Genomic DNA, 23,923 nt, shown 5'->3' on the forward strand with positions numbered 1-23,923 from the left:
TTAGACTTCTGAGAGTCAAACAGATTATCAGATTAAAGATTTTCATGCTTTTTTAAAAAAGTAATATTTATCAAAACATCAAGCTGACTCTAGATTACCGTCAGAAGAGCATCGAGTTTTAACATCTTACCTTCTACAAGTGTAGTCAGGGGATCTTGCATATATATTTATATAGAAAAACAGCAGAAGATTCCACCCCAAGTGCCTACCCAAGAAATGATCACAAATTTACAAAACCATTACTGGTCACAGACAGTACAAAGAAGACATTGTTCCAAACAGTCAAACAGACAGAGTATTTGTGACAACATGCAGTACAGAGGCAGAAAGGATTATACAGATAATCAACATGAATTGGGGTATTATTCAGAAGGATACAGCATCGAGTCAGATTTTTTCTGAACCACCGTTAATCAGCATCAGAACATGCCCTTCTCGACAGGATAAATGAGTCCATAGTTATCCCTAAACCAAACATCCAACATACATCGTTTGGGTCCAAAACCAAAATTGCTCTACAAATGTAATCATTACCGCCACTGCTGCTCAAATCGAAACATTCACGGATTTCATCCCTCAAAAGGATGCAAAATGCAAAATTTGTTGCATGTATCATACAATCTATTATCTTGTGTAAAAAAAAAAAAATAGAAGTGAGTATATGACTTGATGTAAGAGCTTTTTTTGCCCCACTTAATTAAGAGTCAATAATTTACTATAATCTATTATTACGTTACCCATCAGGATGAGCAGTCACATGAAATCTAATGAAAGGGTTTGACTTTTCTCTGGGTTTCACCCAAAAATACCTCCACTGTCATGGCAGTTAATGTTGACCAAAAATCTCCAAAATAAAAAGAATTTACTGCACACGTTACACTATTAACCAACGATCAGAGCCACAGTAAGATACTGAAAACTTTTGCTCTCACTGTTGCTTCTTTGAAACAATCAGATAAAATAACAGAGAAAAAGAAGGTATTTCAATGAGTGTGTCTTGTGCTGTTTAGTTTTAGAATATATTTGACTAACCTCATTCCTTCAGGTGTGTTTCTGCGTACTTAAAGAGGTTCATTTTCTCTTGCACAGCTGGACTTTAATCAGACCCCATAAAAGTTAATGTGTGTCAAACTGATTAGTGGTTGGTGCAGCTTTCTCGATCCCATACCTTACATAGCTTAATAACTGCCCATATTATTCATTATCAACTCGAAACATGCAAAGTGTTTGATAAGGAATCTTTTTCATTGTTTGTGTTCATTCAGCTTCACACACCTTAATACCTCATGTTTTAAATGCACAAACTCCTGTAGAAAGAAAAAGGAAGTTCAGCTGCTTGTTTACTGTTAAAAAAAGTTAACATACCTTAACAAAACCCTTCCAGAGAATCAAATTTTATTATTTTTCAAAGTGGATAATAAATACCATTCTTAAATTCGGACCACGGGGGTAAAAGTGTTATAGATAGATATACTTTATTGATCCCAAGCTGGAAAATTACAGTGCAGAAGCAGCATGAAATGGAATAAAAAGGACAGCCTACACATGTTAAAGATAGCAATATAAAATGTATGAATAAGCAGTGTTCTTCAGAGTCTTAGCTGTTATTGTACAGTGTGATGGCATGTGGCAGGAAAGATTTCCTGTGTCTGTCCCTATCTGTCCAGCCTGAATCTTGAGTGCAGAGCCAGCCTTCTTGATGATTTGATCAAGTCTGTTAATGTCGCTGGCTCTGATGCTGCTGCCCCAACACGCAGCAGCAAAGATTATGGCGCTGTGCAACAACAAAGGATTATTGACCCAAGCTCTGCCTTTCTGTACAGCAAATGTAATGATACGATGAAACTTACGCAACCTCATAAAAAAATCTGAAGTTAATAATAGTGAGAGCAGCTGAATTAATGATCAACTCCATACGAAAAATAGTCTTAGCAGCACTCTGTTTGGCTTAAACCATTTTCTTAGTTAGAATCCAAGTTCTCAGGTCCAACACCACCAAGCTCCAAGAAATTCTATTGGTGCGATGGCTGCTATAATGGAAAATAGGGTTCCTGTTATTAAACAGACAGCTGATTCAGTTTGGATGGTATGAGGCACCTGATAAATAAGCTACAAATGGTACAAAAACACAGAATTGTGCTGTAGTGTCCATATACAAACATAGCAGAAATACACTGTTCTCTGCCTTAGCTAATTGTTAAACATGGTATTACTCTATTGATTAAAGAAAATCTGTCACTTTATCGTGTAGAGGAACTTAAATTTCCATCTTTCACCCTCTCTACTAAAGACGCTACAGGAGGAAGTTGAAAATGTCAAAAGCAAAAACAAATGAAAGTTTCACCCTGAGCTGGACATTCATGGAACTTAATGTCGGGATGTTGAACTCAAGAGAGCAGCAAAAGTGGGTTAAAACAAAGACCCAAGACAGCATCTTTGGACAAAACATTGGGAGAAGTTGTAGAAAACCAAACGACGTGCACTAATGTTGGAATGTTCCAGGACACAGGAATAAACTGAATTTCTGTCAGTTTAAAGGTTTCAAACACAGTTTGACAGGATAGATGTTTTACTGTGGATCAAACTGCAAATATAGTCTGCGCCAGAAGATAATCTTTGTCTAAAAGTCAAAGATTCTGCCATGTTGCTCCCAGCGTCTGATGTGGTACAAACTCCCCTTCAACTGAGGAATGTTGGATAGAAGCTGCAGCACTGATATACTGTTATTCTATACTAGACATGCCTTTTAAAAATGACAGAATATATTCCAAAGAAAGTCTTGGAGATTTATGTCTTCAGTAAATATCAGTTATTTTATGGCTGAACATTTCTGTCATGATAGAACATATTTTGTTTTGCTCTCCACTGAAAACATTTTCCAAGGGACACTGGAAATACTATAAATGTTAAATTTGAGAACAACTGATCATTTTGGAGGAGAAGTCTGTTTATTTTTGTGATTTTTTATTGTTTTTGGGGTTTTTTTTTGGACAAAACAAAGCACCAACACACAAAGAAAAGTTCAATAAAGTCCAACTTCCTGATCAGTCTCTAACAGGAACAGCTAAGAAACAGGCCAGCACGGGTTTGGTTTTATTTAGCGCTCATCCAATGCGCGTTCTGACCCACTCTGACGAGGACGCGTCTTCTCTACTGTGTGGGTCTTCGTGTGTGCGATTAAATGGGAACGCCGGATGAATCTTTTTCCGCAAGCCGTGCAACTGAACGGCCTCTCGCCTGAATGGGTCTTGGTGTGGCGCGTGAGATTCGACTGAGCGCTGAATTTCATGTCGCACGCAGTGCAACTGTAAGGTTTCTCACCCGTGTGAATGACCGTGTGCTTCACGAGGTCGGCTTTCTCTCGAAAGCTTTTGCCACAGTCCGCGCAGCTGTGGGGTTTCTCTCCAGTGTGGATCCGCATGTGAGCGTTCATGTTCCCGACCTGTGTGAAGCCTTTGCCGCAAAAGCTGCACGCGTAAGGCTTGTGTCCGGAGTGAGCGCTCATGTGCGTCTGCAGATAGGAGCGCTGAATGAAGCTTTTACCACAAACACTGCACCTGTGAGGTCTGTCTCCGGTGTGCGTCTTCATGTGGCGAGTCAGAATGGATTTAATCCTGAAGCTCTTGTCACAAGTGTTGCAGGTGTACAAACAGTTTACTTTCCCTCCAGCCGTCTGCGTTTTGCTGCTGTTTATACCTGAGTGAAGACCTCCCTTGTCTGTCCTTTTAACATCACTTACTTCACCCATCTGGCAGTTTCTGGTGGGCTTTAAAGCCCCAAAGCTCTCTTTAACAGGGTGAGATGAGCTTCCAGGCAAAGCATGTCCCTCTTTATGTTCAACTATCTGGCTCTGATGCGGAGAATTCCTCTCATCTTCATCAATTCTTTGCACATAGATTATGTTGAATATGGAGTCTTTGGTATCAGCCTCTTCCTCTTTTTCACTTGCCGGAGCTACCCACAGTTCTATCTCCTGTTCCTCCTTAATAGGACGAGTGGCATGGTCATCCTCACACAGGTTAGTCTTCCCCTCACAGTCATCCTGCTTACATGGAACATCGCCCTCCTGGACTGAGATCTGCAGGGGAGCTGGACAGGATCACATATCATTAAACAAATTCTTTAACTCAAGTACAAATTTAGCTTTACCTCCATTCAACAGACAGCAAGACAAAACAAACATTGAAATATGTTCCAGTCAAGAAAAAGTTTGAAATTTGCTGATGAAATGACATGAATTGTTGATGGAATTGCAACAATGCAACCACAGCGTTCCTGTAACCCCGAAGGCAGACGCACTCCCACATATCTAACATAACGACTGATTGTTTGAGAAATTAAATGCTCTGTTTTTTGTGGCTGAACAAAAGTTTAAAAAAGAAATAGTAGCAAAGTAGATCAACTGACTGTTCAGTCTTATCAACAGTGACTTCACTGGAGCACTCTGTGTTACAACCATGATTATAACAGTATGTACGATGCATAAATGCAAAGGTCGTAAGTTAAAGGTTTAAAGGTTGTTATTCCTTTAGAGTAGCTGGCAAAATGAAAGATAGGAATGGATTTGTCTTTCTTCCTATCCTCTAATGGATTTGTCTTAGAGGCAATAAAGGGCAGTATAATGGATTGATGGCAAGTATTGTTTGAATTTAAGCTAATTTTACAGTTTAAGTTTTTTTAATCTACACAAAAATACCAATAATGCCAACATGAAAATGCATGTTAATGGTTTTCCTTTAAAGTAAAAAACATGCTTTCCATCACTCATTTTAGGTTATGTGGATGCAGACTGCTTTGAATACTTACTTAACAAGTTCATACTGGATGAAAATCTACTTCTGCAACAGCATCTTGCAACTGTTCCTAATATGATAGGTTAAAAAAAGCCAAGTTGATCTCTAGACTCTTTTATTCTAATATTTTCAAACCCTATCACATGGAGATTCATAATGAACTCAGTGAACCAGAAGAAGATGTCACATTTCCTCAGAGAAGCCAGACATAAAACAACATCAGCAGGATTATCCTTACTTGAAAGAATTTTTTCCTCACCAATTTCTTTTTTATTCAGTTTTATCTCTTTTAAGCAGATGCAATTTCTTCCAAAGGCCCCTTTCTGCTAGATTTAAGATCACAGCATTACTTAATAAATACATAAATGTAATAAAAAAATCTGAAAATCAGCTCACGAATGTGGGAGGTTTTGTCCAATTTATTATTAACAGGGGTGTGTGGGGGTAAAGAAAAGTTACTGTGGACAATTCACACTTTTGTAAAGCACTGAATAACAAGTACTCTGATTACCTAACATGTAAATATACTAATAAACCCATTATGTGGTACATTGTGACAGAAACATCCATTTTTCATCCCACTTTCCTGGCGGGGGATGCAAAATGGCGCTATTTGGCGTGTAATGTTTCCTAAGTATGAAACAGCACAGCTTAATAAACTAATTTCTTTCATAAAAAAGGAATCGTGGCACATCTCATTCGTGGTAAAAGGTCGAAGTTAATCCGTTACCTTTCAACCCGGCCAGCCTTCGTTGTTGTTGCTCGGTCTCTTGCCTTGAATGAAACACTTCCGCCTCATAGTCTTTAATAGTTTTTTCAAATAGGATGAAAATGTCCTCAGCGGCCGCCTTTAGTCGGTCATTGACCAGAGCTTTTAGTTTTTCTGCTTTGAACATTTCTGCGGGTAAAACAGAACCTCCAGTCTCTATTTTGGCCAGATGGTAGAAGGACTGTTGTGAATCCAAATATCGCGAGAGGAACAAAGAACTCATTACCGAAAAACCAGAGCACTGGCACTGTGAAAAGACAGTTTCTTCTGCAAATGGCTAGCAAGGACTCTCATATTCAGTGTGCCAGTTTAAACCGTAAACACACCATTAAGTTTAAAAATATAAATTAACCTAAACAAATCACGTCACATGAACTTATATTATGACAAATATGATTTTTGTGAAAACTATGAACTATCCCCTGGCCCAAGCTAAATCCACCGAGTAGACAAACTTAAGCAAGCAAACAGGGCAATGGACAACTTTACAAACGTGTTAAAAACGCAAACGGAAACTGCTAATAATATAAAAAAAAAACATCAGGCGAAGTCTGCTGCTTATACACGTCAATGACAACAGAGGTTGCTGAAACACACGCTGGACTGTGAATGACGGAGCTTTACCGTCACCTACCGGCCGTAAATAATAATAATCCAAACGGAATAAGCATTTTTTTGCAACCTCTCTTCAAAAGGTTAGAATAAACCGGATTTGCTTTTGCAGAGGGTGACCAGGAGATGACAGCACATATCCAAGTAAAGCCAACTGTCAGCATGCGAGGCTTTCAGAACAACAGATTATGATTTTTCTTACTGACTTTACAGTTGAAGCACTTGCATCATAACGAGTAATGTGTGGTGCAGTCTGAACTGCAGCCACACACTGGTGATCTTTCAGATTTGCAATAAAACACACTGTTTATGATATGATACGATATAAAATAAAAATCAGTCCTGGACCGATGGCATTTTTGTATCCTTGCTTTATTGTACTTAATTAATTAATTTGCAGCACTGGGTTTTTAGAATTACCTTTTTATTTACATATTTTCTCTTTCTCTCTTACTGTGTGTCCTTTTCGGGCTTTTGAAAAACACCAGAAATACCACAGACTGACTGTTTAGACATAAGGATTAAGGCCCACAGTCGCTGTATGTTCAGACAATAACATACCAATGGGGGGCCCACTCACAGTAGGACAGAGACCAGGACAGCCAACATGTAAACTTTATGTGCCAGCCTGACAGATCCCTACACACCAGATCAGTTCACAGACACCAGATTTCGATCTCGTCTGTTGCAATGTCATTTCCTTTTTACAGTTTTAAATTTCACATCTGTGCCCTCTTGGACTTTCAGTTATTAAACACACGGATAGAAACATTCTGGTATCAACCCTTGTATATTTTGCTGAGTTTAAAACTTGTTCTTTATTCACATCAGGTTCTAGTTCAAGATTTCTTTTGTTCTGCGTCAGATTCTTCTTTTTTTTCTGCTGCGTATTGTGGTGCATAGTGTTGTCCCTGCAACATCCTACCTTGTATTCTACATAAAATACATGAATATATATATTTCCACTGCACAACTCTTTTGCCATTTCACTGGTAGCCTCGGTTTAGTTATTTTCCCCTCACCTGCCTGCCTTCTGAACCTGAATTTGGGCACGTCCCTGATATATACAGTCGTGACAGAATGTTAAGTCTAAAACAGATAGCTTTGAATGTGGCCAATTGGTTTCTCTTCTGATTGTGATCTTGGAAATTGAAACGCAAAAATGGAAATGCCGCTTTTGATGTACCTTGGAAATGGGAGGTCAGGACTTGACATCACTCTGTTTTGCACTAAGTGCCCAAAATCTCATTTGCCCAAAAAGTGGCTACTGGCATTACAGTAATGCTTATTGTGCTTAGGTTCCTTTTTTAAGTCATGCACCACAAAACAGATCATATGTGTTTTAATTTTTCAGCATTTCAATGACCGAATGTTCTTCAGAGCAATCGATTTTGTTCCATCTTGTGGCTCCGAGCCTCCGTATTAATAGAGTTCAAACTGTCACTGTCACCTGTTGTGGATTTTTAATCCTTTGATAATGAATTTGCCACTGAGCTGTCAGCTCACAGCTGTTGAAATTCTTTCATCTTGTCAAACTGTGGGAGCTGCAGCTCACAGGGATAGCATGACAAATTACACACTGTCTCCTAACCACTGTGAGGCATTTATCAAGGATCTGAGGAATCCTTGATATCATTCTCTGATCTTTACCGTGTACACCACTTGACCCTTTCGCTCCACTGGCTCCTTAATTCAGCCATTCCTCTGTTTTTTTAATTTTGTCTTAGTAACAGACCCTGGATGTTTTCACGCCTCGCCACCATTTCTCTCTGAAGGTCACGGCCAAATTAGAGTGTTAAACAAGAAAAAAAGAGACAGATGCAAAGACAGGGAGGTAATCGGTCTTCTTTAGATTCATTAGCAGCATACATTCAACACAGCACCTTCATAGCTGACTAAACTGACCTTTTGATCTCTTTCCACCTACTAATGATCAAGCTTTTTAATGTATGCTAGGGCATGTGGCGCATTAAGCGTGTGATGGAGCACTGATGATTTAACTTCTGGATTTTCACAGGTAGAAAGGCAAAACATGCAACTTTCCAGTTTGAAACTTTTGCGCCCCCCTAAAAACACTATTTGTTTTTAGAAAATAGAAAAAAAACATTTTGCCCTTGAAAATTGTGAGTTGTCAAATCTGTGAGTCTGTTGTCAAAACTGATATAGATTAGAATTAGAATTAGATTAGAATCTCTCTTTTGTTTGTAGTAAGAATGACATTGCAATGTAAACATTTGTAACACACTTTAGGTCATATGTGCCTCGCGATAAGCACAACAGGTTCATCTGGTGGCACTTTTAAATTTGAAACTGATCAAGAGACAAAGCAAAATAGACAAAATGAGACCCAGTGCTAGACTTTGTTCCATTTGCCCCAGAAGTTGTAACTCTGCGTGGGAATAACCACACCTGATTTGACTGCATTCCAGTTGCAAGGCAAAAAACAATAGGATTAGTTCACTCACCAGGTTCTTATTAGGAATACAAGTTGATAGCGCTTTAGCCTGTATTATCATACATGCAAACGAACAGATTATAACTGCAGCTATCCCTCTTTTTTGTGCACAGTGCAGTCATATTAGATTTTGAGGCTCCTTTCACGTTCAAAGTTGGTAATCTGACTGTCAATTTCAACTTCCGAGTTCAGATAGAACATTGTGATTGAGAGAGAGACGAGAAGAGTCAAAGACTGTTCTTTCAGCTGAATAGTCTTAATCTGTTTAATTACATTGAACTCTTTCCTCCCCTATTTGATTTTTTCCCCACTTGGTTCGTTTCATGATCATGTGAACAGCAGACTAACACATAACACTAAAGTGACAAAATATTTTAAAGTAAATTCTACTATACTTTCACAAAAAAAGATGAACATTTCTATTGGTTCCTTGAAGCCCACTTAGGGTGGCCAGATGAGAAAACCTGATTTATAACCTGTATAAGCTGTTTAATTTAGGGCCTCGCTGATGTCTGCTTGCCTTGAGACTTTTACATGAGACAAGAAACCAAACCTCGAATGGACAGGCTCATCTCTGTGAGTAGTGATAAGGAAAGTGATCAGCTACTTTTAAACGTTTGTGGAAAGATATTGTAAAAACATATTAAAAATAATTAGCTGGATTAACCTGTGTCCACAAAAAGACTTTGTAAAGTACAAGTAACATTTTCATATAATAATGATTTTTAAAAAAATGCTGTGACATCGATGATACTTCACAGCCACGTTCAGCTACATGATCTATTTCCATAAATGTTGTATGACTGTTTCATACTTTGCATCAGCCTGCAAGGAGCAGGTGGATGATACATCTATTGTATATATATATTAGATTACACTGCAAGTGTGACAAGTATCACAACTGAACTCCACCTTCAGCAAAGAAGGGGAGCTTGAAGTGAACTGCAAGTTGGTCAGCTCCAATAATGATGAACCCCTGTAGCATGGATATCTAACATAAAGCATGACAAACATAAAAATATCATATTACATTGTATTCAGTATAATCATGCAACTGTAATCACATTACTAAAACATAACGCTTGGTAAAATGGATTAATAAGCACGCTTCTAGTCTTACTGACCACTCAAGTCACATTTACTCATTCAAACACACACTTATACAGCACTTCTTATTCCACATAGTCTTACAGGACAAAAAAAACAGTGTTTTATTTTCCTGTCATACACACGTTCATACACCAATGAACGCATCAGAGGAAAAGTGGGAAGAAAGCAAAGCATAGGGGTTGTTATCAGTCTAACAACCCACTGCACTCAAGGTGTGAGAGCTTTGTTGATCTAACATGAGGGTACATAGAACAGCTCAGTATGACAGGGCATGTGTAATATCTTAGGTTTGTTGATACAACCACAGCTTCCTGGGCATGTTCTCAACTGCAGGCTATGACAGACAAACAGGTGCTGGCTGATCACTCCCTTCCTCTCACAATTATCTGCAGCACATTAACTGTTCATTTACATTTGAGGGATGAATATTTTTACTGTAATTTACATTTATTATGACCTAAAATAAGACATGTTTTTAATCCATGGTAAATTTATTCCTTCAGTGTGGATTGAATCAGGTATTCAAAACATTGCCCTCGCCAACCTGTCCAGTCAAATAGAGACCAAAAATCAGCCTTTGAATTTCAGTTTATGTCCCCACTGCTTTTGGCCCCCGTCATGGCTTCTTGTGTTTTGTGACAAATCTCACATGAACTACAAGAAAAATGCGAGCAAAAAAATGTATGTGCATGGTATGTTTTACATAAGCAGTACAAAGAATCACAAATATCACAATAACCGCTGGTGCACGCAGACACGATATGATGGCAACCCATTATGCCTTAACACCATACATGTTGCAATATCGCACAATGCGATCGAAACAAACGTCACAACATGTACGAGACACACCGGCTATCAGATACAACCTGGCAAAGACAAAGAGCTGCCCAAGAGCCTACAGAAAACTCATAACCGACTGGCCCAATATCAAGTGATGAATATCACAACCTTCCGGTTTGTCAAACAAATCTTATCAAAGTCCGGGGTTCATTGTGACATTTGATGAAAGCTGCCAAGCTGCCTGTTTGGATCTTTTACTTGTTAATTTTTCACATTGCACGCTTGATTAAACATGATCAAACTTCTTATGTTTTCCTGTACGAAGAGCTTTTGGATCATTCTACCACTAACAGAATTTTTCACAACTCATATTTGACTGAAGAGAACCTTTACATGCCTTCCATCCATGTGTCTCAATGAGTCAGCATATACAATATGAGCGTGAAATAGACAAGTGGTCATTGGTGATATTATTCACGTCTGTGCTGTTCTTCCTGTGACAAGTTAAATACCATCTGTGATAAGAGGCCGTGGTGTGCTGAAAATATAATGATTGCTGCATGGGAACGATGCTAAAAAGTGGAAGATGACTTTCATATCCTTTCATTAAAAGAACTAATTGAATAGAGCTTAGACTCAGACACGGGCCAAAAACTTGTTTGTAGTTTTAGGTTTCATCACCCAGAAAGGCTGTGGTTGTTATCTAATTTCCAAAGCAGGAAAGCACCTGGAGACTGTCATTGGGTCTAGTCAATCAGTCTATTTTGCTCAGGAATCTCCTGAGTCATGTGACCTGAAAGCATATGAGTAGCAGCTATGATGAGAGCGGTTTGAATTCTTTATATGCTTATGAAAGGAGCGCCGATGCTTTCTTTAAAATCTCCTTCAGCATAGGATACACTGGACCATCCTTTGTGAGGGAAAGAAGACACTGAAGATACAGCTTTACTAAGTGTGATTCATGTGGATAACTATGAGAATAGGAGGGCAATAATCATCTGCCTGTGACAACGGTGTATTTCACTTTTTAAAATTTTCCTTCCTTTTAAAATTACGAACCATCATAATGAAGCAATTATCTCAATTACTGCTAATATGAGATACCCTTTGCATGACAATGGGATAATTTTGCAATAGACAAAGTATCGAAGGCACTTTTTGGAGAATATTACATATTATTATATTTACTTTGAACATTCGTAGTTTTACTGCTGCAGACACACAGAACAGCTTACTGTAAGTGTGGTTGAGTTCTCATTGCAGGGCAGCTGTCTTTTACTTGCAAATTTCTCCTACCACCTTTCAATATGACTGGCCATAATTTATCCAGCTGCAGTTGTGCCATATTGAATACATCAAAGATAAAGGAGGTAGCACGTAAGGCTGTGAGCAAAGTAAGCTGAAAATGGCATGGAGAGAAGTTGAAGTGAATCGCAGCGTAGGCCAAGATGGGGAGGGGCGGTGAGGATATACTGCAGGAGAGGAGCTGATGAACCCCACGAGTGCCACAGCTGCCCACACGCAAGACAGAAAGGGGATCAAAGAAGAAATACATGGGAAAAAAAACAACAACAGTGGGGCAGAGAATGAGGTACATCTAGCTGTGCGATTTTTATTAAGAAACACCAGCTTTCACTTTGACAGATTGTACAAGTGTATGTGTGAAGAAGGAATCAGATTTATTCACTGTACTGTAAAGCACTGTGAGGGGGTTACTTGTAATTCTGTCCTATATTTGGTTGCGGGTTCTGACGGTGTCGACCTCTGACTGCTACAGCAGCTCACCCTCCTTTACCTGTTTTTCCAGAGAAGCCATTCTCCTAAGTGCTGTGACAAAATGGCACACAGGCTTTTAGCTGTTTGAGATGATTATTTTAACATATAAAACTCTTTGTCAAGATTTTCTATGAAGGTCTACTCCGAGATTGTTAATCAAGAACTGTCATCACTCTGCTTTGAATGTGTTTAACAGTTTCAAAATCTTTGCAAGTGGTTTGCAGTAAAAATTCAAACCAAATTTTCATTTTGTTGGAAAGTAATGAAAAATCTATGATTTAGTCCATCGAAACCTATTTATACCTGCGAGCACTCAATGCATGTGAAAATTCATAAAACAGAATAAGAGTCTCACCAGATGATTATAATGGGACTAAAATCTACTCAAAGAAAGACGCTGTGAAACACGCTGTAAGCTAAGCTGGCAGTAATAATGGCAGTTGACTTGGGGCTGGCATGTTGATTTTACAACAAGTTGAGTCTCCAGTGTAACATATTACCTTCCTACGAAGCATGTATACATGATTTTCTTTTGAACCAAGTATGTTTGTATCGCAACTCTAATGTTAACTAATGTCATCGTCTAAACCCAAGCAGGAAGCAGGAGTTTAATTATAACGTGTTGTTATGTTCAAACGTAACCAAGGCAACAAGTATCCTAAGGTTGAAGCCACGCTACCCTAACGGTGAAATCCTGCCCACCTCCTCCCACTTCGTGAGGATTTTGTTGTTTATCAAAGGAATGACGTCTGCTCTCACTTGAAAAGTTATATTTCTTTGTGCCGTGTACAGAGGTGGTAATTTACAGAACACTGTTATGGGTCATAGTCGTCATATTTCGACCCTGTCATGAATGGCTCTGACCTCTCTGTCCACGGTGCCCATGTGGTGCTTTTGTTGATCGCCCTTTTGAGTCAGCTTTCTGGTAAACTCTCTATATAAGCTTTAGTATGTGGAACATAATGCAGACAAACTGCTATGAGAAGAAATACACATGTAATCATTATATTGTTAGAAGAGAACAACAGTTACTCAACCTTCAATTCGATTACTGTGAAGATAACTGAATGCATTTGCTTCTTGTATGAGGACCGTATTTCTATGTTCCGAATTTTCTTCCACAGCTATTGATTTTTGGGAACTCAGCAGCAACACCAAACTGAGTGGAAGGTGAGATAGGTTGTTTAACAGGGACAAAATGCTTAAAGCAAAAGCAAGCCAACACTTACTCTGGAAAAATGTAATTAAATGTCATTTCATAAAACTAAACTGACAGCAATGTCATCAGATTAAAGTAGAAACTTCAAGTTAAAGCAATACTACAAAGCTACAACTTATGCCGAGGCATAGAAACTCAGAGCAATATCTATTTAGGTGGTCACAGAAAAGCTCTGCTTTCTATTGCTTGTGACATACAGAGATAGGCTCCTCAGCTGGAGAATTTTAATGAACAAAAGCGGTTGTCACAATGTTTCATTGCAATCATTTGCATAGACTATTTACTTGGTCTCCACAGATAACAATTTTACATGTGCAGTTCTAGTGACACCGCTCATAACAGCTGCTGTTTGAGAGATTTTCAGATCAACGTGTACATCTGGAACTACGAAATCATAGAGGTGATCTGGATTATTCTTGATTTTCACAAAACAAACAGACAAAACCAAAAAGCAACTATGCAGCTGTTGATGTTTGACGCATTCTCAACAAACTATATTTTGGGTAATATCCCTGATCATGTCTGATAGCTAAACTTGAATTTTTTGGATATGGTTTGTTTCATTCTGTGGTTCCTTCTGAAGACTCTGTACTTGTTGCTTTTCAGGCTCAATATATTCCTGTTGTTAGATTATTGAGGGTTGATGTCTGTGTTAAATGCCAGCATCACATCAGATTGACTACCAGACTAATAAATGAGTCTCATGTGTTGCTATGGTGCGGTCATTTGGGTGACGTGTTGGTAAAAGTGCCGTTGCTCTGCAGTGAGAGGAGTGTATTACATGTGAAGAAAAGATTATTGTGTTTAAATAAGAAACTCTCCATTTGAAGCTGCCCACACAATGTGATCAGGGTAGTTTATTATGTATTGAAGAGGTGAATGTCAGCACCAGGCCAGACATCTAACTACACTAGACTAATAAATGGCCAGCACCTACCCACGCGTTATTAGACAATGACACACTGTCAGTGTTAGTGTGTGTGTGTCTGTGAGAGAAACAAACAAGTTAAATAAAGTATTTTTGTGTTGATAAAATGGATTTTTGAACAAACTGCAGACTTCATGATTTCAGATTTCTTTAAAAAATGTTTTAGTTGGAGCACGTAGAACTTCAGCCGCACTGTTTGAACACATCTCTCCTTGACTGAACCAGACTTTTTCTTTGTGATTAAAATAGCATCCTTTGAAATTATGCTGGCAGCTAAACTGTTAAAGTGAAATTATTTCAGTTCCTCATTAGATCCATGATTGAATGGATCATTTACAAGCTCATAGCAAACGTCCCATTATCTTCCATTCGCTCTTTACTATGCCATTATGAAGTGTGACATTTCTGACCTATGTGTTATTTCAGTGTGTATTAACAGCCTTACATTTGAGCTGCGGCTCAATTTCATGTGTCAACTGTGATATGCCTCAACCCTCAGTCCTTTAATTGTGATTTAAACTGAATCTATTGGCTTTGTCAACGGGACAGTGTTCTGGATTTAACAATTTAGGAGTTGTGCTCGGATGATTAACCACAAAGAGGGTCCATTAATGGAAGCTGAGAGGATGGCAAGAAATGTGTGTACATGTGAATGTGTTTTCATCAGAGTGGGTGACTCATATTGTCTCTGTTGAGTTCAGCACTGAACATGAGAAAATGACACTGCAGAAGCTGCACCAATGCGTCCTTAGTAAGACTCACCTCTGTCGCTCTCTGTATACTCAGTGCGTCGATGCTTTTCTCCCGTATTGCTCTACTTTTTTATGAGTCAAAGAGTTCCTCAGCTCTGCTCTATTTTAAAATGAGTATGATTGTACATATGTATACATACCTCAGGGCCATTTAAGTTGTGATAGTGATAAAGATCAATTTTGAACAACAAGATGAATATAGGAGTCGAGCAACAAGCTGTATGACTCACACAGAGCCCTAAACATGGTTGGGTCTGGATTACAGAAGCAATGGGAAAGTCGAGGAAACTACTAAATGACAGACTGAGCAGGAGATGGGCGGAGATGACTGAAAGTCTGAGATCAACTAAAATTTTCCCGCTCAAGGACACCAAAGGGAACCAGTCGCTGCTAGCATTTTAGTTTTGATCTCAGATTTACACTATACTTGATATTCTGATGGCATTTAAACATCTTTCTGAAATGTACCAGCTTAATGTCTTTTATTGGATTTTCAGAAACCTCAATGGCCTTAACTTTAACATTGACTGACTGATTCTGTCAGACACTGTATAGCTTCAGTCACAAGTATTTGCCTGTTGTATGTTCACCTGGGCTGCACGGTGGTGTGGTGGTTAGCACCATTGCCTCACAGCAAGAGGGTTCCAGGTTCAACTCCTGGCTGTGTGGAATTTGCATGTTCTCTGAGTATGCCGGCTTCCTTCCACCATCCAAAAACATGTGTGTTAGGTTAATTGGCAACTCTAAATTGTCTTTAGAGTGTGTGTGGTTGTTTGTCTATGTGGAGACTGGCAAGAATCCAGTCCCCCCCCGCAACCTGACTGGATTAAGTGGGTATAGAAAATGGATGGATGGATGTTTTCACCTGCTCGCTGATGTGGATTGCCATGCTGATGAAGCTTATCAGATTGTGGAATCTGAACATTGACTGGAATTAAGAAGCTAACTTCATAAACAAGACCAGGAGTCAGATGTATTTCTGCTAATTCAGGGAGTAAAGATGCCTCAGGGTAGAGGTAATCACATGGTACTCTTCTCCAATCTGCCACTAGCTTCTGATGAGTCACCTGACAGGGACAGCAGCAGGGATTTTAAAAAAAAATTTTGTGATTACTCTGCTCATAGGAAAGTGATACCTGTTAAAGGGTTACCCAGTCGGTTACAAAGTAAAGATAAGGAGCCAGTGTGGCATGCCAGAGGGCTGGAGTTCTCTGCTGGTTAAAGACCTGTACTTGCATTTTGCTCTTACCACATCTGTCCCCAACTTTAACCACACACTAGTACGTGATTGACACCTGAAATTATGGTCCACAACAGCATTTAGTGCGAGTGCTGCTTCGGCCTTTTAAGTTGTGATGGAGTATAGGTGACATGACCGCTCACTTTAGACAATTCACAGAAGCTTCTCTCTTCCTTGTTGGTGATGTGGAAAAATTATTTTCTCCTCGTTGGCGGAGGCCAAAGTAAAATATTTATGGGCTCCATTCAGCAGGAAGTCCTCAGAGCGGCAGGAGTGAGAGGAAGGCAGAAAGTACAACTGATAAACACCAAACCACAATGGACACTCTTTGCTCATAACACATATTTCTTTTATGTGTAAAGCAGATGAGGAAGTTTATTTTTGTATTTTTTTATCTTTTACTGTCAAATAAAAGATGCAGAGATATGCAGATGATGACTGTTTGAGAGGCAAACCTCTTGCATGATGGCGTTTCCTCCTGTGAGATCAAATCTTGTTAATTTTTAAAAGCCTAAATGTTTAAATAACAATGACTTAATGGACTTATTATTATGGGTTATTGGACATGTGAATATAAACATATGTTCTCAATATGAAGAAAGACTTTGTACTGATTTAAACTTGTCTTTTGAATGTTTTTAATTCTTCTCACTGCTGACTTGTTACAATTGTAAGATATTGTTCAGATTTTAATTTTTTTTTAAAATGCTGTTGTTTCTAGCTGATCTGCACTGTCCTCATACTTATGCTCACATACAAAATGCACACTGCATAAGATAAAGGATGAATCCTACAAAAATACAAAGTGTGATGTCACTTATTTAACACTTCCCACATCTAAACATCCCCTTACAAAAATATCCCTTTAAATTCCATCACCTCAAAGACAAACAAAGAACTCATTAAACAATAAACATCCAAATACATTTATTTCCCACACTTAATAAGAAAATGTCTTCAAAACACACTTCAATGAGTTTAAGTTTACAGAGAAAGCAGTTCACAAAGAGGCCACCTACCACATAATGACCGTAAGCATTCATAACACCTGATGTTTGATGTGTCCACAGCACAAGGCACAAACATGGGCAGTGAGCAGAAACTGTGACACACAACTAGCTGTGTGTGATCTTACGCCTCTAAAAAGGATACTCCTGGTGCTTTAATTATGACTGAAATGGTGGCAAAGTGTAACATGTAGACAGCATCACAGTAACTGGAATAGAACTTCTTTGGTAGCAAGTATTAAATAATATGCAGGAAATGACCAAAATATACAAACTGTATCTATCTAATATATATATATATATATATATATATATATATATAAATCCTTTCATGAACAGACTCATATCTATATGTAATGTTTTTTTAATCGACCAAATAATAGTCTGTGAAAATCACCATCATTAGTAACCCCAGCGGAGCTCACAGTGTAATTATGGTCGTATGGAAAAAAAAGGGAAGATAAAAGCCCTTTAAAGTCTAAACACTTCTTGTGGCTGTTAAACCAACAAGAAGGACCCTTATTCTGAATCTGATTATGCCTGAGTGCAGTCTGTCTGTGAAAAGAAGGCAATTACTGCAGCACATATTCAAAAACCAAGAACAGAATAAGCTACAAGCCGTCTTTTTTCTCTTGCAGCCTTAAACTTAATAAGTTAGTCAAATAAGTTAAGTTACAGTGAAGCCAAAATATCTCAATGAAGAAATATAACTTCCACAGCAAATTGAAGTATAATGCAAACCTTGGTTGAACTGTTAAGAACCAACATTAAAGGTCTGCAAATGTGTTGCATCTATAACTTACATCGTTGTAACAAAAACACTTGAACTAAGAAGTGACATTTGTTCTCTCCTCATTACCACAGTTCCTTAAACATGGTAGCTCTTCATGGCACAAAAGATTACATACTGTAGGATGTTCTGAGGAAGCTTCTATTATATGTCCTATACATTCTAATCAGTCTATGTTGCAGAAATTATACTACAGATTAATTTGACCACTAGCATTGTGAGGGAAACAATTTCTAGTGGTATTGGGATATATGGAATGGGAATGTTTTTAATACAGCTGTAGAGAGGTGGTCTGGGGTGTTCCTGGGTATAAAACATAGTTTGAAGACTTAGTCCTGAGTGTTGTTGGCTTTAGGACATCAAAAAAAGCTTGCTAACTCTGCAGCTTGGGACTTTTACATTTCATTAACAACCACCCCATTAGCATGCTATATCAAACAACAACCCTGGCATACCCTCTATTTGGACAGAACCATTTTATTAGCATTCATGTTAAAATCACAAGCAGTACTTTGCACACAAAATGTGTTTGATCAAAAAAGGAATAGCTAAAGCTTTGGTAAAGACAATACCCCTTGAATATGATCCATTCAGAGTGTATGCTCCACGAGGCCAAAACTGTATTTCACATATTTCTTAAAGGTAATCCTGGTCGGTATCAAAATTGAGCTGATTCTACAGTTGCCCTCTGCTACATCTCTCCCTCAGGCTTAATACAATTCAGCTTGGTAGTTTTTGTGTAATTTTGTTAACTAAGAGGCCACCTTGGCTTTGCCTTGTTGAAGGAATTGTTCTTTATGTGCCAGAAACACCATGTAGGTTCAATGAGCACCAGTAGAGATGTTGAAAAAAAAACTAAATTCACATTTCTAAAAGCTAGTCTAAAGTGTCGGTTTGTCCAGGTTGATATGTAGATAAAACACATGGTCATTTGGCCTTCATTATTTAGTTTTTCAAGGTTTTATAAGTACTTCCTAAGTGGTTACACAATGTAGAAGATTGGCAGAACCAGCAGAAGAAAAAAGTGGTAGTATCAGTTTGTGTTTATCCCTGAGACTGTCTGAGACAATACTGCTAAAGGCACACATCTACAGGAACTGTGTTTTTCAGCTTCTTCCACTAAGAGACAAGACAGTAATTTATTGAGTAATAATACAGAAAACACTGAGAAGAAAAAAAAGAAAAAAATAGCTCTAAATAATCTGCTGAACACCAAACGTGCAGAGTGTTGGCTGGAGTCCATGTTTGTGCTTGCGTTTTTTAGTCGATCTCTGGCATACACATAAACCATTTGTCCAAGTGGCTCTTTCTCTTTGCACTTCTTTCCTGTCCGTCCAGCAGTCCGTCTACGTTGTAATCATACTTGGCTTCTTCAACACGAGTGATATAAAGCCAGGTGACTATAACACCAAAGAACTATAGAGAGACACAGAAACAGGCAGAATCTTAATGGGAGTGAAGGTAAGAAGGTTCACTGCGGATGTTTCTCATTTGTTACTTTTCTCACTCTTCGTATCTTAGCCTTTCCAACAGAAATTGGAAACCTTTTGTATTTTATCCCTAGCTCTCAGTCTGCATGGTCTTTTTAGAAACGATGGGTGCACATATTATATGATGTTCTGTCTGAATAACAACAAAAAAAAGCACACAATATGACTACATCCAGCACAGTAATGCCCCTGACAAAACTAAAAGATCAACATGAAATAAAATAAGATATGAATAAGAACTTAATTTATCCCATAAAATCCGAAAACAAATACCTTATCTCTGCGTGTTTCCTCTTACATAAACAGGTTAACATGCACCTGAACATCAACATACAAATAAACACTAAATAATACACCAGCAATGCTTTATTTAGATTTTGCATCTGCGCTCCTCTTGTTCCTATTTCATTTTGTTATAATTCAGGTTATGATGGGATTATTAAATGATTTAGAAGTTTTTTTGTGTTTGTTTTGAACAGGACAAAAGTACATTGCATGTCAAAATATGTTTTTTGCATAATGCACATGAGATTATTAGCCACATAGCAAATAATGCAGCACCAGCTGCAGGTTTGATAAAAGGCTTCTGTGACAGTTTTCATGCAACCTCACTCAGAGTAGAAAAAGAGTGAGCAAACAGACACCTTTCATATTGGGGAGCCAGATTGCTGTGGGGACCACCTGAGGAACTAGGAAAGAGAAAATAAGGCAAATAGGAAGTACCTGATGTCTGGACTGGACAATTGACTGGTAGCATCTGTAGTCCATCACTATAAACAGCTCAAATTGTCAGAAAAACTCTGACAACATTAATATATTCATAGTTGTCGGTGTCTGAGGCTTTTGTATGAATTCAAAAAAGGTCAGACATGTTTGAAAAACAGATTCCATCTATCTTAGACCCATACAGTCTACTGCATAAAGAAACAAAAGGTCACAGCAGCTTTAGAATAGTGCTCTTAAAACACAATTTGGACCAAATCAAAATGTTTTAGTTGCAATGCTCGTTTTAATCGCAGATTAGCACCATATTAAAGCCATATTAGATTTTTTTGGTAGGTTTATGAATAAAAAATAATTTACCTGTTTGATCTAAATGCACATCACTCCTAAATCAAATAAAGTTGTGTGTTGAGCATTTTGTTCCGTGCTGATGTAGCGGAGCTGACAAATGTGTCAGAGAGAAGAGAAAATTTACATTTTCTCTCATTTAGTCATTCGAGTTTCCTGACAGGCTGCTGAATATGGATAAATGCTTCGTTCCTCTGAGCTCCCGAGATTCACAGATTTAACAAGTGCTAGAACATGCTGCTCTATGAGAGTCACACCTACAAATGATACAAAACCACTGCAGTGCCTATGAATATTACTGGCTGGTTAAAATGAACACATGCTGGATTTAAACCCCAAACAATTCCCGAAAAGCAAAGTGGACACAATTAGTTAATCTTTATCAGTTGTCTTTTTTTTTTTTTTTAAATTACATTAGAAAAGTTGCTGAAAACAGGTTCATAAAGTTCACAATTTTGTATGGTTTCTTTATGGCTTGCCTAAGGTGGTTTTTGCCTTTTTTAAATAAATTGTCAAACATGAAGGGAACATGGAAACACCTTTCTGAATATATTCAGGTGCATGATAATTAAAACCATCCTTAGTTTTATGACTAAAACTGCATTTATGCACAGAGGCAGAAATGTACAAATGCTTTTTTTTCCCCCCACTCGATTTACAAAGCTGTTCCCTGCATAGTTCTATTTCATACATTTTCATCATCGTTAAACAAATGCTTGGGCATTTTAGCTTGGAACGGATGTGAACACCCCCTAATTACCAGAAATGACAATTCTGCTTCAGAATATCCGAGCACCGTAAATTGCTCCAAAACGAGTGTGTGTGTGTGTTGTCTGAAGAATGAGAGGGGGTGTATATTTAGGTGCTGAAAGGTTTTTTCCATTTTGCACACATATATAAAACTGTGCATGTATGATTGGTTTGGTTTCTTTTTTTTCTTCTAAAGTTCTGCATCCACCAAGCAATCAGGTGTGTGTAACGGAGCCCATTTCACCTCCTTCTGCTGACAGTACTCAGCCAAGGTTTATTCTCTGCAGACCAGGCAAGCCTGCTGTACCGAACACATAGGTTCAGAAATGGTCCACAATCATGTGGAAACACTGCTCTTGATAATCTTGTTACAAAGCTCTGCTAGAAAACTTTGGGTGCTAGCATTTATGCAGATGTTACTTAAACCATTTTCACACATTAATACTGGAGATGTTCAGGAGAATGAGCGGACAGTTTGATTCCTTTTTCCACAGCTGTTGTTCACACAGGTAAAGTCACTGCTCTGGGTTAACAGGAGTTAACAGGACTCCCCCAGAGGGACATCATGAGTGAAACAGTTTTTAATAAACATCCATGCTTGAAAACTCAAACTTAAAAGAAAATAAAACAGAAGTGTGCTAAACGATGGCTTTGACTTCTCAACTAAATCATAAAATATCTTTTAGTTTTTCAGTTTACAGCAGTTAGTTTGGACTTTTTTTCTCAGCCAAATTCTTATAGGTTTCTGGCAAACAACCAAGAGAAGCTTGTGAGAAGGGTTCATAGATAAAACACTGAACGTGAGTGAAATGTGTATGTTTTGCTGTACCTGTGGCAGGAGGATCCCCAACAACAGCCCCGCCATCATCTTATAGTTGTCCATCAGCCAGATGAAGAACGCATCAGTGCAGCCTCTGACATAGATGACGTCCAACAACTCCAACCGCTGAGAGGAAAACAAAATTCTTGGAATCCAACAAATTTCAAAACTACCTACAAGTTAAAGGCAACATCCTTTCCTCTTTTACAGAATCAAAAATGCTTAAGCTTTTGCAGATTCCTCCTTCCTCCCCCTGAAATTGATCAATCTGTGAATTTTAGTCAGACTTGGAACAGCAGGGATTTATAGCAGAGATGGTGAGAGCGACACAGTAAACATGGAAGCCACAGAAACCGTCAATACTGAAACATCCAGCTGTCAGTGAGACAACATAAAACATACAAAGCCGGCATCTCTTATAGAATGTTTGAGTTATTCTGCTCTGCATGTCAAAGTAAAGGTTAACCAAAAATATACATTTTATTTGCTAAGACTTACCGACTTCTGCAGCAACTTGTACCCGCACAAAGTGTTGACCACTTCATTAGGCTGCAGGGATAAACAGATGATTAGATAAAGTAAGGGAGACAGAGAACTGTAAAAGAAACATATGATGACAACACTGCAAGTTTTTGAGAGCAGTACATCCATAAACCTTTGTTTCTGTAAACTGTTGTTAACTGGGTCTCCGACTGTCATAGTTGCACATTGTATAATACTGATTTAGAAAAAAGAAAGAATTATGTAATGTAGGAAGTTTTAGCAGGCATAGTATTAGTGTTTGCAGTGGTATTACAGTCTGTGAGATCTACCTTAGTAGTGATGCAGCAGGTGTAAGGAACTCCGCAGGCTAGTGGACCAGGTGCAGAACAGTTGTGGTACATGTTTACTTCCCAGTCGTTAAACTCGCGAGCTCCACAACACTGAAACTGCCAGAGAAAAGAAAGATGCCAGGAATTAAAACGAGTACTAAGGGTGAAAAAATAAAATAAAAAGTAAGAGACAGAGGGAGATAAACACAGAGCCACAACCTGGTAAACAACTTTATTTCTACTGTGCTGGGAAAATTCCAGAAACATTTTAGGGTGAAATGAGCCACAATTATTGACATTTTCCATCTTTTCTTTTAAATCAGTATATGTCAATTTGGCAAATCAGTCACTAGCTCTTCACACACAAAGGACCAGGTTGTCAGTTTTTAAATCACAATTTGGTTTGAATCAAATGTACATTAATCAAATATTGCAATAATAGAATCATGTCACTCTAACACAGTTCTACATAAAGTAAACTGCCATTTATTCTGTCATCCCTTTTTCTCCTTACCTATACTAGTTAAAGGACCAAACAAAATTTGAACAAAAGATATCCATCTCCAACATTTATTATTAAAAAACAATCATATAAATCCATGGTTTCCTGCTCTTCCCGTGGGAGGCCTCTGCAACCTTTGTTTTACATTCATCCACCATTTGAAAGCAGCAGAATGACATGTTCACTCCCAAATCAATAAGATGTCCAGCCTCAAACAATAAAGTGATACCCAGCAACGGCAGGC

General features: G+C 38.3%; 2 protein-coding genes across 2 annotated transcripts in view; both read right to left on the reverse strand.

Annotated features, from left to right (window-relative positions):
• Positions 1-1,320: 1,320 nt before the first annotated feature.
• LOC140302407 (uncharacterized) lies at positions 1,321-5,750 on the reverse strand. Its single transcript, XM_072381236.1, has 2 exons — positions 5,524-5,750; positions 1,321-4,089 (listed from the first exon to the last, which is right to left on the reverse strand). The coding sequence occupies exons 1-2, from the start codon at positions 5,687-5,689 to the stop codon at positions 3,098-3,100; spliced, it is 1,158 nt and encodes a 385-aa protein (XP_072237337.1). The 5' UTR covers positions 5,690-5,750; the 3' UTR covers positions 1,321-3,097.
• An 11,597-nt stretch (positions 5,751-17,347) lies between these two features.
• tspan15 (tetraspanin 15) overlaps positions 17,348-23,923 on the reverse strand; it is a 31,867-nt gene continuing 25,291 nt past the window's right edge. Inside the window, exons 5-8 of the mRNA XM_072380384.1 lie at positions 23,178-23,294; positions 22,864-22,914; positions 22,375-22,491; positions 17,348-19,650 (exon numbers count right to left, since the gene is read on the reverse strand). Coding sequence (XP_072236485.1) covers positions 19,495-19,650; positions 22,375-22,491; positions 22,864-22,914; positions 23,178-23,294 — 441 coding nt within the window. The 3' untranslated portion in view covers positions 17,348-19,494. The remainder of the gene's footprint in view (positions 19,651-22,374; positions 22,492-22,863; positions 22,915-23,177; positions 23,295-23,923) is intronic.

The sequence above is a fragment of the Leuresthes tenuis genome, unplaced genomic scaffold (genome assembly GCF_036924035.1).
Source record: "Leuresthes tenuis unplaced genomic scaffold, fLeuTen1.0.hap1 SCAF_2, whole genome shotgun sequence".
Lineage (NCBI taxonomy): Eukaryota > Metazoa > Chordata > Actinopteri > Atheriniformes > Atherinopsidae > Leuresthes > Leuresthes tenuis.

What these genes read in the sequence shown, in the direction of transcription:
- LOC140302407 (XM_072381236.1), bottom strand. Translation starts at nt 5,689, where the DNA reads ATGTTCAAAGCAGAAAAACTAAAAGCTCTGGTCAATGACCGACTAAAG. An exon ending in AAGGCTGGCCGGGTTGAAAG is followed by an intron (nt 4,090 to 5,523) that starts GTAACGGATTAA and finishes GATCCTGTCCAG; the next exon opens with CTCCCCTGCAGATCTCAGTC.